Below are 15067 nucleotides of genomic sequence, written 5' to 3'. Positions count from 1 at the left end.
GTAATTTGTAAGGTTTCTTACTCCCATCGACCTTTTATTTAAAAAGGGTAAGATCGGAATGTCTACCAGAAACTAAACGATTCATGTTCAGATTCCAAACTCAAACAACTTGTGAGGAAATCTCTATTTTGTTCCTGAAATGTTTCATTTTTAACCTGAATTTTGCTGGTGGCTGATTTCCTTGTATGAGGGACATCTCATCCATACATACTTAATACTAAATAAGTCGGATATTTCATGATGTTAAAAAGTAACAAGAGGCAGTTGCAGTGACTTTTTATTATCTTTTGAAGAATGGTGTCTAAATTCAGCGTTATACTTATGAGATTATAAAAAATATAATAAAATTACTGTTCACTTACATTTCTGTAAGGTTCACAGCAGCATTTATATCCACTCTGTTATGAGGGACATCTAATCATTGAATTTTCTTGATTTCTGCTTTGATCGTAAATGTCTCGGGGATTACATGTCCTTACATTTCATGGCTTAAATAATTAAATGATTGATCAAGTGAATATTGGTATATTAATTAATGGTTGCAGCCCTTCTATATGCATATAATGGGTTGTAATTCAACCTCCTATACCCTCACCAGCCATGTCTTTCATTTAGCACACTTAAGCATTCAGCTACTTTATATTTCCATTACCAAACAAGCATCTTTCACTGTTCTCCACATTTATGCCTCTGAGATTTACTGTTGTGCACTATTACTCTCTGCCATCCCCGGTGTGTTGCCGTTGATCGGAAATGCCTTTCCTTCCGATTCCCTGAGATATGGCTTATTAGCACATGTGCGGTACTTTGTGGCTCCATTGTGTCTTAACAAAAGTAAGGCCTTTAATTGATAATGAAGGAAAGGTAGAAAAATGTTTCATTCTATTGAGGGTTTGGTGAATTTCACAGAGCAGATCCATGGCATTGGTTGGCTACAGCTGGACACATAATTAGAGTGCCTCCTTACCTATAATTTGTGTAATAGTTTTGGTTGGCGGCATGTTATTACCATATGAAAGGGCTAAGCAGGGGTCATGTGCATTGCTGCAGCAATTAGAGCAGAGCTGAGGGCAGAAGAATGTTTGGGGCTGTTGTTAATTGGAAATCTCTACAAAGCTATGCTTTAATTATAATTTAGTCAGAGCTGCACTGTTTTAAACCCAATATATTCAGTTGCCATTATTTTTTTTTGTATTACTATGAACAGCCTGGTCTGTTTCTTTTCAAAGCATTGGGCTTTGAAGAGAATGAGATAGAATTAGATTAATTTTAAGGCTGCGCTGTTTTTTCATGCTAATGTTGCATGTTGTTGTCACAGGAAAACTGGATCTGGTTAGTTTAGGAGATGTACACATGTATTGATTTGCATGCAGTTAGATTAGTTTCTATTTATTTAAAAGTATTATGTAAGATTTGTTATCCACTTTGATTAAAGTCATACATTTAAATCTGTGTTCACATCGTCTGTGTTGTGCAATAACATCAAACTGGTTTTTCAGATTTCTTTTTTGTTTTTTTAAATAATAAACACATTTTCTTCCTTTTTTTTAGGTCGAAATGAGCTGATAGCCAGATACATCAAACTTCGGACCGGGAAGACAAGAACCCGGAAGCAGGTAAGACTGGAGAAGCGACGTCTCTTTTTCACAAGTGTCACAGGGCTGTCACATATGAATGTGTGCAGACCGTTGGCTTTGTACCTGCAGGAGACAAACAAAGCAAGACAGAGAATAGGGACAATGCTAAGCTGCCGAGGGACGTCTGAGGCTGACAAGTCTCCTGTCACTGCAGTGCTGCATGAACAGATGTCCCTCGATTATGACATTCCCAGAATTGTCAGTCTTCTTTTCACTTTTGAGTACACATAGAACTGCAGTAAGCATTCATTTTAACTTGAAAGAAGTCACATATTATAACATAGAAAAGCATTTGTGACATTTGGAGAGAGCCGCTGATGCTTAGCACAGAAACACGCTTCTTCATGACTAAATTGTTAAGCCTGTGCACATAGACAGTGTAAAGAGTAATAGGTGCCAGTTAAAAAATAATTGTTCTCAGCTCAGGGGAATTATAGCAACAAATTAAAAACACAGTTGATTCTTGCAGTTCCATTACCTGATGCTGAGTAACGCTGGTGGTGCTCCGGTAACACTGTGAGGCCCACGGAGCCTTCCCCTAAACAGGAAATTCCCTGTATGACCACCGACTTGAATGACAGTGATAAACAAGCTGATGTCTACAGCGACATTCAATCACTGTGTGTGAATTGATCAGTCTTAACCAGAGAGGCTGTGTGGTTTGTCTCTCCTCCACAGAGTCAGACTGAGAGAGCTGCTTGTCTGCAGCTATACCAAGAAACTCATTGTTCATTTAAATGTATGTCATGTACTGTCCTGCTGTATGCAGCTGATTGATATGTTTGTCAGTTCAGATAAACACAGCAGATATATTATTAATAAGTAACTATTTCCATGACCTTGTTATTCCTCTGTGATACTAGACTGAATATCTTTGGAGAGAACAAGCTGAACAGAGCTGCACCAATTATTCATATCACAGAAAATGAAATTAAATAAATTGAAGACAGCTAAGATTTGAGAAAATGTTTCGAATTCTTGCCTTGAAAACTATAAAAATAGTTAAAATATTGTTTTGATTGTTTCAGCTTAGTTGATCTTGTTCATCCCAAACAGCAAGATTTTAAATAATGTAAATATTATTATATCTGCAGAGAAAGCACTTGATGTTTTTAGGTTGAATCACTCATTCCTGCTTCGTTGTAATTTGTGTGAATAGTGCCCGAGGAGAATGTAAATCTACCTCTCAAAGCTGTCATCAACACACATTACTTCTCTTTCAAAGTGCCGCTTGTACTGCTGAATGTTTTATCAGAGAATATCAAATAATTTTGAACTGTCTGAGGTAAACTTGGCCAGTGAAATGCCTTGCCCAACTCCCGTAAGGATACTAGACTAGCAAATTTTCATTCAGCACACAGCAGATCACATCTGTGTGCTCTTAATGTGTGCTAAAGGGGCCTGCATCCTCCTTAATCAGTTCACTTAAGTGACGACAACACACAGCATAACGCTTTATTGGCTGTTAGCTTGGTGTGTGGTTTGGAGATGCTTCTGTTATGCACCTTATCTCCTTAAAGTGATTTTAAACAAAGAAATGTGTAATCCACTTTTTTTTGGGTTTTTCTTGTTCTTTATTATCCCCTTTTCTCTTTTTAATGGAGGTGTCTAGTCACATACAGGTCTTAGCAAGAAAGAAAGTTCGAGAAATCCAAGCTGCCATTAAGGTACGTCTGGCTTTGCCCAGTTGCAGGGGGCTTTTCATTGCCATGGTTACAGGCTCTTCCTTTGTTTTCCTCCCCTCCCCTACCCTGCAGGTGTCTAGTCACATTCAGGTTCTTGCCAGAAGGAAATCTCGTGAGTTTCATTCCAAGCTAAAGGTATGCGCTTTTCTGCTTTTGGGCTTGTTGGTTGCTGTGCGTCTTAACTTCCTGTTTCATGTAGTGACAGAGTGAATGCACGGTGCTCTGATTCCTCTCTAACCCAAATCTTCTACTGACTGTCATCTTGTTCAGGCTGTCTAACCACCTCAGTCCCCTCTAACCTGCACTCAGATGTGCTTTGCTGTCACTGTCCTGTCTATTCATTCACTCTTCATTACAAGCCTTTGCTTTGAGAGCGGATGCACATCATATTCATGACTTTGTTTATGTGTTGTACAAGAACCTGACCAGTAATGAAATAAAATAACTGATACTGATATAAAATAGGAAAATGATACTGGCCAATACATTATGTTTAAAACCACAAACATATTGGCAGCAATCCTATAAATGTGCTTTTTTTTAAAAAAAATTGTGAACACATGTGTCATGAGTTGACATAAGTATGCTAAGATGCTCATGATGAAGGGTAGCTTGTTGATGTTTACCAGTTAGAGTGATTTGCTACTTAGCATTAAAAGCAAGTACAAGTACTGAGTGGAACAATATTTTGGTTTTAGACATTATCAACCACAAACGTGTCAATTGTATTGCTAAAGGTAAAGGAGGGGATTCAAATTCTTCATGACTATGAAATTCTGAACTAAATTTTCTAGCATATTCTAAGAATATGTTGAGATTAGTGTATTAAACTTGTAGTGATGATGAAATAGGAATGTGGAACAAACGGCTAATAACTCAATCTAATCGACCAATCATCAATATTTCATTTTTAAGGCAGATATATGCTGATACCGATGTCTTACATCTGCCCTAGCTGTTACAATAATATTCTATGCATGAGTCCACTATCATTTACTGGTCAGGCTGTTTTTTTTTTTTTTTTTTTTTTTTTACAGTAGTCCTATTTGTAGTAAAACCACAATGAAAGTGTGCACATGTATGGGAGCATGCTGGCATTGGCTGTTGGTGAGTGGCTGAGAGCTGAAGTTCTGAGGAAATATGTCTGCATACACCTCTTACTAAGCAGACTTTACAAAAAAAGGAAGGGGGCATGGTGGGGGAGGGGGTCTGTGTTTAAAAAAAAAATGAAGAGGAGATTACACCTCTACCTCCTTTGACAATGTAACTCAACTTTTCCACGCTGTCAAAGGCTCAGTGGTGTGCATTCAAAGTGGAGAATGGCCATGAAGCTGGCTGTTTCTAAAATGCCCTCTCTGCTTTCTTGTTCTTCCTTCAATCCGTTGATAACTCCAGGCTCTCACAATGCCATGGCTGTCAGTCGCTTTCCTTCCTCCCAGTTCAGATGTCGTCATTTCAGAGCGTTCCTGTCAGTTATTTCAGAAATAGTGAAATCTGTTAAAATCACTGAAGAAAGCTTTTCAGAATGGCAGATTAAAATGGGAGAAGAGCATTGTGAAGAAGTAATCTTGAATAATACTGACCTGTAATTTAAGGTATTTTATGAAGTAATGCTTGTGTATCAAAGGACACTCCACCCATGTGCCATTTTCTTCTTTTCTTGTGGAGCCGACTATACGTTTTGACTTTCACACTTTGCTCCTCTCCCAGTATTCAGCAAGAATTAATGACCCCTCATTAATCTGTGTGTGTGTGCATGTGTGCTGAGAGACATAGTCAGACAGGCAGCTAGCCACATGAATGCCTGGTCTTTCAGGGGCACAGGCGGCTGTCTGAAGAAAAACAGACAGCTTTTGTATGACTCCCTGTCTTTTCTCATTTAAAGCAAATTAGAGTTCAGTGGCAAAGAGAAATACAAGTGTGCTCTTCATTTTTGGGGGCATCCAAACCTGCTGTTTCTGGTCTTATCTGTGGTATTTTATTAAAATTACAGTCATTACATTACTATTCCGTTGTTTTGTCTCAAATGACTGCTGATCAGATTGTGAAAAATTACGGTGCAAGACTTTCGCCACAGAGACCAAAGACAATTTGTAAATAGAAATTTTCGAAACCTTTGTTGATTAAGTCTTCCATACGTGTCTTTGTATGCTATACTGTATGAAGGCTGCATATTCTCAGGTTATAATTTTATCATGCATAGTTCAGGCTTTAATCGCAAAAAGTCGAATTGTACATTTACAATAGAACCCTGTTTTTTGCATTTAGGTTACAAGTCTGGTAAGTATTGATTTTTTTCTTTCTTCTTTGTAAAGCTGGTTCTGCTTGTTTAGGACCTGCCTCACTCTTCAGATGCTAGCATTACATTTACACTACTGCCATAGTGACACAGTAGTTGCTGCCCAGTGTGTGTGTGTGTTATCATACTATAAGCACTTTGTAGCTTGACTCTGCTCCACCAACATCTGCTGCCAGCATGTTTACCTGTAGCTTCTGCCACCAGTGAGGCTGAGTCTTGCATGGGCTTGCTAGTGTGTATGGGTTGCCCATGAATGTATACTGCTGCAACATTTCTGACTTTAAATATCTTAAAATAACATTTAAAGAGAACTCCAATAGAACATTGCATATTTTAACTTCCAGATTAATTCAATTAGAACCTTTACAGTATAGCAGCTGTATGCTGTTGAGGATTAAACAAAAGGAACTAACTGAAGTTGTGTAACCAAGTGGACTTTGTGTCCTTGAGAAATTCTGTTGTGATGTTTAGATGCGATTTGTTTTGACATGCAGACAAATGCTGCCTTGATAGATTCTGAATGAGTTTTCTAAAAGTATTTTACTGGTAGATTAGTCAACAAGCAAACTTTCATTTTAGTGCATACCACAGCTATCTACAGTATATTGGAATTCATTTGTAATTGTTTAGTCAATGCCTTTAAAAAACAGCCCACACACGGCACAGCAATGCCGATGCTGCTTCTTTTAACCTGCTTACTGTTTACTGTTGTGAGAGAGGTCAGTGGTGCTTTCAGTGTGTTGTTTAGAGTCTGGTTGTTGTTACCTCTGCAACATGCCCCTCCTCTCCCTTCTGTGTGAGTGTTAAGCCTTTTGTGACTGCTGTTAAAGGACCAAGCCGTGAAGGACAAAGCCCTCCAGAGTATGGCCTCCATGTCCTCGGCTCAGATCGTCTCTGCCACGGCTATTCACAACAAGCTCGGCCTGCCAGGCATCCCTCGTCCAGCCTTCCCTGGAGCAGAGGTAAAAGCCTCCTCGGCACCCCGCTATTGATCCATCCTGTCCAGCTTCACCCAGGGCAGCAATAGGGCCAACCACACCAACACCACCCGGGCCAAATCACATTACACACCACAGCTTTGCACAACTGCCCCTATCAGATAAGCACATGATCAAAAGGAATGGTAGTCAAGATAACTTCGTTCACTGAACACGGAGCTAAGAGCCATTTTGATCTTGTTGCTAACAGCTGCTCACAATTGGATGTTCTCTGGGGTTTGTTTTATGTTGTGTATTTATAAATCTGATTCTCTAGTTATGGCAGGGAGTGATATCAACTGGTCAGCCAGGATCCTCACAAGAGTAAGTCTTATGTTTTATTTTCCTAAAATTAAGTAAAATAAAAATATTTAAACAATAATCTGTGGATCCCCTAAATCATTTTTTTGACATTTTCTCTGTTGCAGTATTAAGCCTTTCAACCAGCAACCCTATCCCATCCAGCCAGCAGTCACAACAGCCATTTCAAGTGAGAATTCACCCAATTACAACTTCTCCTTGACATCACCACCCTGATGTTTTCCCCAGATCAAACACCTTGTCTGCTCCAGGAGTAGGGGTTTGACTGACATGAGAGGGAGGACAGGATCTGGTTTTAAGCAACGTCATAATTTTTTAATTCTACGATTTGTATTTAATCAAGCTGCAGGTAGTCCTGTTGTGCTACAATCAGGATGAGGATTTTCTTTCTTTATAGTAACATCTAAATGACCTGAGGTGCTATCTATACATATATATATATTTATATATTTATATATTTATTTATTTATAGATATTATGATTTCTTTTTAAAAGATGATTTTTACTACATTCACATCTCACTTCCACATTACATGTGTATTATGACATAATTGAACTATTAATGTAGGGAGAATGAGGCTTTTATTCTTGTGTTGTGGCAGGTTATGGGCCCACAGCAGCTCCAGCACCTCCAGCACCAGCATGGCAAGGCCGCTCCATCGGTACGTCTAAACTCCGACTGGTGGAGTTCTCTGCCTTCCTAGAGCAACAAAGAGACCCAGACTCGGTGAGCAGCATATTATCCTGAAGCATGAAATGTCACTATCTCACAGTGCTCATTCCCACCTCTTATCATCCAATCCTTCCCTCTATGAATACACTGGGACATTTTCCCAGGCAGAGAGTCAGCTGAGAGGAGGCCAAAACAAGCTGAGAGGGGTGAAGCCTGGCCTGTCGAGACACACAGCTTGAACGACTGTATATAAATCAATTCCTTAAAAGGCATGCAAATCTATTTTTACACTGAACCTCAGCAAGACAATACACAGACTCACTAAATGTGAGCTGACTCACTCGTATTTGCTTTAGCATTTTAACATTTGTCTGCATTTTCCGGTGCACTTCCAGCGATAATATCACAGTGACAAGTGCCATTAATCTTACACACGGCTTAAAGCTTTAAAATCTTTGCATTTCCCTAAAGGCTACATGCCGGATACATACCAGCTGCTCTGTGAGCTTGTAAACTGACGTTCTCTACCACATGACAGCGTTTCATATGGTCACAACGAGGGCAGTGAACCTCAGAAAATATAATGTTATGCTACGATCTATCTGCTTTTGGGGATTAAGGTTTTGCAGACTCCTTTTTTATGCCCTATGCAAAACCATTTAAAACTATATATAGGAAACCTAAATGATGTTTAAGAACACTCTTACACTCACATGTTTTTGCTGTTCGTGTGAGCAGTGACTGAATAAAGCTTATTCACAAATAGCTAATGAGAAATTATTTTCTTTACTGTGTGATTTCTGTTTAATTTAAGGCGTCTTGGTCTGGATTTGTGGCATGACAACTTGAGTTTCTAGAACTCAAAAGAATCAGCCTCGATTGTGATTGTTTGTTTTTGGCTTTAGTGGAGCAGAATGTTATCAACTAATTTGTACAACATAAAATAGAAAAGTTACTTAGAAGCATTCATACAAACACAGACACAAAAAGCAATGTTGCAGAGGGTTATTTCATCATCACAGTGTATTGTTACCCATCTAATCCTGCCTACTGTACCGCCGGCTTATTATGGTGGTTATTTGTCAGAACTGGCTTATTTTGCTTCACTAAACCTTTCTTTGCTGATGACTTTCTGGATATTGATATGCAGTTTTGTGAAAGATCCTTTTTTGATTCATTTTGTCTGTCTTTTGTTAGAATCAGACTGGGTGGACTTGTGTGTTGCCTCTGAAACTAAAAGATACAACCTAAAATAGTTTAATCACCTTATTTTAAAATGTTTGTAAGGCTGTATATGTTCTCTTCTTTCAGTACAACAAGCACCTATTTGTACACATCGGACAGACAAATCATTCCTACAGTGACACATTGGAGTCAGTGGACATCCGTCAGATTTATGATAAATTTCCAGAAAAAAAAGGAGGGTTGAAGGAGCTGTATGGAAAAGGCCCCCAGAATTCCTTCTTCCTTATAAAATTCTGGGTGAGTAATATTGGTCTTACACACAACAGTCATTGTTACCGTTTCCATATTGTGAGATGTCTGATGGCAGAACCCTGCTCTCTAACAGTGTACTCAGGTTTGTGCTTAGTGATTGGGTGTAATCAGTCTACATAGAGAAGATTGCTCTCTTAATGTTTGCAGAATGCACTCTGCTATATTTGGACTTGCATAGCAGGAGAGCTTTTGATCAAAGCACTCACTAATTCAGTGTAATATCTCCAAACAATGGAGTGACCTGGTTCCACTCCTAATGGCTGTTTAAACATTGCATGTATTTCCTCCCTGATGCAAAATGCTAACTAGCGGCAGCCAACAAAGTAGGACCGCATGCACTTGGACCAAGTCCCCTCAAATTCCTTTTGAAGTGACCGACAAATCTAAATTTCAAATGAAAGGCAGAATCTGCACAATAATGAATGTATAACTGCTTTGCTTAATGAAGGAGGAGAGTGTTGTAGGAGGATGTCTCCTTTTTTGTGTCCATAATGAACAGGATGTTCAGGGCATAGAGAGGCTGCCCTCCAAGAGCAGACCCGTTCAACCTTGTAAATCAGTCTTTTAACGTAACTTCATTTAATTCTCTTTAGAGTCTTGTTTTCAATACGAACACATTAACATGCTTATTCAGATGTGGCTGAGATTTTCTAATTTATTATGCGATGTAGCATCTCTGTCATCTTATGTGCCAAGTTTCAGATTTATGCAAACAGACAGTATATGGCAAATGACTAATGTTTACACTGTGCTTTTATCATGGAACGTGTGTGGATTTGTGGAATCCTAACAGAAAGATATACCTGTGCAACGCTGCCAGCTACATTTAAAAAGCCTGGAATCTCTATTTTTTCCATCGCTGTGTATCAAATTGGTCCGAAAACAATGTGACGGTGTAAAATGGGTTGCTTTTGGGAAGAGGTGTGCAGAGAGTAATGGCACATATCTGCAGCTTCCTGGAACTTTGAGTTACTAGTCAAGATAGCGGATCATTTTCGAAGAGAAATGTAGTAATAGAGGATATAGTTTGGAAATTTTCATGTATGAATTCAAAGGCCTGTTTAGAATTCATATTATCTTTTCACACAGGTTAAATAAAAACTAAATATTGGTATCATTATGTAAAGTTTTTGTTACAAATGTTGAAATTTATAATCATCTTGTTTTTCAAGTCATCTACCAGTTTCTCTCTTATCTGACTGACAGATTTAGACTCTGGGTTTCTTTGCATTTATTGGCAGATATTAATCAAATTATAAATAAATAAATTGAACGTTTAAACATATGAATGTTCAGTTACAGTGGGAGTTCTCTTCTTTCTCTCCTTTAGGCTGACTTGAACTGCAACATTCAAGATGATACTGGATCTTTCTATGGAGTCACCAGTCAGTATGAAAGTTCAGAAAACATGACCATTACATGTTCAACAAAGGTTTGCTCCTTTGGCAAGCAGGTGGTTGAGAAAGTAGAGGTATTGACTCATTATTGCTTCTTATGACCTGAGATCAGAATTACAGTGTGTGTGGGCTTGCATCATTACACCTTTCATTTCTTTCTTCCCCAGACGGAATATGCGCGCTTTGAGAACGGACGATTTGTGTACCGGATAAGTCGATCTCCGATGTGTGAATACATGATCAACTTCATCCATAAGCTAAAACACCTGCCAGAGAAATATATGATGAACAGCGTGCTGGAGAACTTTACTATATTACTGGTAATCACCTCTCTGACCTGAGTGGGTGACGTCCCTCTGCAGGACTCTTCTTCTTTTAACAGGATGTGTTGGTGGCTCCAGCTGGCTTTAAAAAAAAGGGGGGGGGGTTGACTGGGTCTTGAGATGAGTTCCTCTGGCTGGTCTCACATTCCTTTCATTCCACAGGGGATGAAACGCAGTGTGAGGAGCCTCATTATCTGCAAGGGAAAGGGAGGATAAGAGAGGGCAGGAACCCCTGTTATTAACCATCACATGGGGTCTAAAAGTGTCTTTCACCGCTACTGAGAAAGCTCACAACAAACAAAAAGACAAACGCAGATCTGTATGTGGAGGTGTGCATGCAAAATCCCAACAGGGGTCCCTTTTATTCCAAAAGCATCCCAAGCCTAAGAAATTTTACATGTTTTTTTTAAGACATTTAAGACATTTTCAAAAATCCATCGTCTAATATTTCTACACCCACTTGAGTATGTCGGTGCTTATAAGAAACATGAAACCTGAGTGGGCTGTCATTATTGTCCTCTCCCACTTACCTTTCCTCGCTTATTGTTTCAGTTTTAATGTTTTTCTTTTTACTTATAGTGAGCATGCACACAGGAAACCAATAAAATGATCTGGCACACTGACATTTTTGTTTGCAGCAGCTAGTCAATTAACTTTTTCAAGTAAATTTTGAAGACATTTCCACTAGTTTTCTGCGCTCTTGCTCAGATTGTGCCATACATGAGGATACAGCCTTTGACCACTACATTCTAGTGATTCATTCCCACCATTTATTAAAAAATATGTCAGTGCGGTCATGACATTACTAAAACATTGTGTTTGCAAACATAATATCTCTGACAATGGCTGTTGCAAAGGAATAAAATGATGAATTATGAGGCTCTGAGTTTAGCCTATACACACATTTCTGACACCACATCCTACTATTGAGAGGTTACTACACTGCTAATCTCTGCCAGAAAGTGAGTATGTGTTTTCTCTTACAGGTGGTGACGAATAGGGACACCCAGGAGACATTGCTATGTATGGCGTGTGTGTTTGAAGTTTCGAACGGCGAGCACGGCGCCCAGCATCATATCTACAGACTGGTAAAGGAATGAACCCCTGCCTCTGCACTCTCCTCCTTTTCATAGACTTTCTAACCTCAAAACAAGTGGCAGTGCCTCTACATGAAAGTCATACCTGCAATGCTCTTTGGTCGAGGTATCGGGTGAAGTTGGTCGTTAAGAATCTGTTTTAATATAAGTGTTTGTTATTTGACTGCAGCTGTGAATTGCGGTACAGTTGTTTTATGTTTATATATGAGAAATCTCATTTGAACTTTGATGAGTTGGTCTCTGTTTGGTATAAATGTGGCTGTTCTTAAAGAATTTACTAGATTCATTTGGTTAAATGAAAATATATATGTTGTCTTCTTCTGCTTTGTTATATAGACTAAGAAAAAAAAGGATGCAGGCCTTTTTTAATCAGCTGCCTGGTGTGGTCTGTGTTTTGAGGGTGTTTTGTGTGTCTGTACAATTATATTTTGTGAGCATACATACTGTAGATATACAGACATGCACCCACAGCCAATAGATTTTCCAAAGAAATGAAACTAACAACACTATATACACAATAGCTTAAAGCAAGTAGTTGTGAATATTGCAAAATGACTGTTTGTTTAAACATACTGCTTGCGGTGGTATATTTATCCCTGGTGAAGCACTCCAAGTCTTAGACGGACCAACAGCAGAATGAATGCACTGTGAAAATACAACAAACCATTTGCCTGCATCTTCTCCATAAATGCAGTTAGTCTTACCGCCAGCATTTCTGTGTTGTAAACAAGCCTCTCCTCAGTGACAAACGATAAGAGAATTTTTAGGTTTTAGACAGGCGGGAGTACGGCTAAAATTACTCTAATCAGACACTCATCTGCTCCAAAAGCACTTTGTTCCCGCTCCTGTGCTCGCCTGTGCTTACTTCTCTTCTGTTAGGTCTTTGGTGATAGAACAACAATTTCAAATTAACGTGACACTAAAACTCACATGGAAACAGCATGCCGTGTTCAGTGTGCTGCCCCCCTCCCCTCTCTGCGAGAATATCTTTCCCCCCTCTGGGATCGTGGTGTTTTAACTCCAAGCCAGAGTGTTGCTGCCTTTGCACTCACACTGTGTTCACATGTTTCACACAAATCCAGAGCCTTAAATATGTTAAAGCTGTATGTGAGCTCCAAAAGATGACACAAAAACTGTGATCTCTACATGGGAAGACTCTTCATGTTTTCATTGTGTTTAAAAAAAAAAATCACAATCTGCCAAAGCGTGAGTGTACAGTGCCTTAGAGTTTACTCATAACCCTTTATTTTAATCCTAAAATCTGTTTTGTGGCTTAAACAGGAAAACATATTGATTATATTGACACATCTAAGAAATCATGTTTCTTAAATTTGGTACATGTCTTTAAGAGGCAGCAAATGTGTTAAATTAAGTTGAATCTCCTAAAGTCTCCGCCTTTTTTCAAAGGGTGTATGAAACTCACAGACTGACTGCCTTTCCATCGCTTTAGACCAAAAATACAGATACAGTCTTTTTTCCATGCCCTGCATCTTTGCAAGGAAGTGCCTTCGGTTCAAAATTTCCAGCTTCAGAAACATCAAAACAGAAATTTAATGTTGCTAGACCAAAATAAAAAGTCAGATGTAAGTGATACCAATCACCACATTGCCTTTTAAAGGACTGGAATGACAGCAGGGGGAAGAGTTTCTGGTAAAATCAATAAAAAGTTTCTATTCAGTTTTATTATATTGCAAACTGATTTCAAAAATTATGAAAAAAGTGATTGAGGTCAAAGACCTGAAAGACTGTAGCTGTTGACTGCATGTAGGATGCCAGCCCAGAAACACTGAAGCTGTCTGCTTTGTGCACACTTGCAGGTTCAAGTGTTTTAAAAAAGGTTTTTGAAATGGTTTCCTCTTTCCCGCGACCACCAGCTCACACATAGTGAAAACATCAGACCTTGGCTGATGAGGACAAGGTGAGGACCATCGTGAGCTTTTTTACCCTTTATTAAAACATTCAGAATGAAACGTGAGTTTATTCAGAGTTTAATCCCACAGTATGAACTTTAAAAATCAGTTCGAATGTGGATTCTTTTTCTGTTTTACAAACTAAAATTTTTCTTCTAGAGTGGACAAGGGAATCAAGGTGAATACTTCCACTGTAAGGACCATAATTATTCACATTTACTGTTTATTACAAAAAGAAATAAATCATCAGGTATTTTAATCAAAGATGCTCTAAATAATTGCAGACAATGTCTCTGGTGGATGCAGATAAATTCAAATCATTCAGTATTTTGCCACAGTCCTGTGGACATTGTGGATGTTTATTACCCCCCCCCCCCTTATGTTTACCTAGTGTATCTGTTCACATTTATTGATTACATTATGTAGTGAGATGTTCCTGTTTTCTTGTTGTACTTTGTATACTTGGTTTTGTGATGACATTGTCTGTATATTGCAAGCCCAATGAGATGGTAATGATGTTACACTGCTGGTACATTTTGACATTTTCACACTAAAACAGCAGGACTGATGCCTTTTGATGGCACGAATGTCTGGTGGGCCATTTGAGTGGAAAATGGACACACATATAAACAAACAGCTAAGATGAGGAATCATGCTACGGACATATCAGCAGTTTAGCTTGTTATTTGTATTCTTTGGTTATGTTTTTTTTTAAAGAGTAGGTACTGGTATACCTTTCTGTTATACAACCATTGCAGATGGCTTTAAAAGATATTCTGGACATAGCTCACATATAGCTGTCACACACATTTGGGTTTTGTGTGTTTTTTTCTTCTTTTGTAAAAAGGTGCTTTGTATAAAATGATATCTTAGCTTTTCTTGGTACAGATGTGTGATATCTTTTCATATCCATGACAGTAAATTGTTGGAGCAAAAGAGGAGAAAAGCAGCTCTGCTATGTTTCCGTGTTCTTCGTATGGTCTTGTCTTTGCTCCGTAACATTATGATGCCTTCTTGAAAATAGTAGATATTTTGTAGCTTTCTAGATACTTTGTATGTATGCAATATTGAAGTTAAATAAATCATAAAAACATCACCTCCTCTCTGTAGTTACATTTTCACATGTTTTTTTTATAGATCTGTGCAGCTAATGCAAAAACCTCACATCAACAGCAGATGGAGCCAGTAAGATGCTTTAACCTAATGTGTAAGGCAGCATGATTTAATGTATACCACTGCAGTAACAGAAAG

The 15067-nt window shown here is 38.6% G+C and overlaps 1 protein-coding gene across 7 annotated transcripts in view; it reads left to right on the top strand.

The window, feature by feature from the left end:
• The window catches only part of tead1b (TEA domain family member 1b), a 39563-nt gene extending 24651 nt beyond the window's left edge, over positions 1-14912 (top strand). The window contains exons 4-15 of one of the 7 annotated variants that reach the window (XM_028401147.1): positions 1552-1616; positions 3242-3304; positions 3395-3457; positions 5591-5602; positions 6452-6583; positions 6876-6922; positions 7027-7088; positions 7522-7646; positions 8904-9074; positions 10420-10560; positions 10654-10806; positions 11796-14912. In XM_028401147.1, coding sequence (XP_028256948.1) covers positions 1552-1616; positions 3242-3304; positions 3395-3457; positions 5591-5602; positions 6452-6583; positions 6876-6922; positions 7027-7088; positions 7522-7646; positions 8904-9074; positions 10420-10560; positions 10654-10806; positions 11796-11909 — 1148 coding nt within the window. In that variant the 3' untranslated portion in view covers positions 11910-14912. Of the gene's footprint in view, positions 1-1551; positions 1617-3241; positions 3458-5590; positions 5603-6451; positions 6584-6875; positions 6923-7026; positions 7089-7521; positions 7647-8903; positions 9075-10419; positions 10561-10653; positions 10807-11795 lie in introns of all 7 variants that reach the window. The other 6 variants (XM_028401148.1, XM_028401145.1, XM_028401149.1 and 3 more) reach the window with 6 other exon arrangements.
• Positions 14913-15067: the final 155 nt, after the last annotated feature.

The sequence above is a fragment of the Parambassis ranga genome, chromosome 3 (assembly GCF_900634625.1).
Source record: "Parambassis ranga chromosome 3, fParRan2.1, whole genome shotgun sequence".
NCBI classification, from domain to species: Eukaryota; Metazoa; Chordata; class Actinopteri; family Ambassidae; genus Parambassis; species Parambassis ranga.
This window is presented reverse-complemented; position numbering and strand designations above follow the sequence as displayed.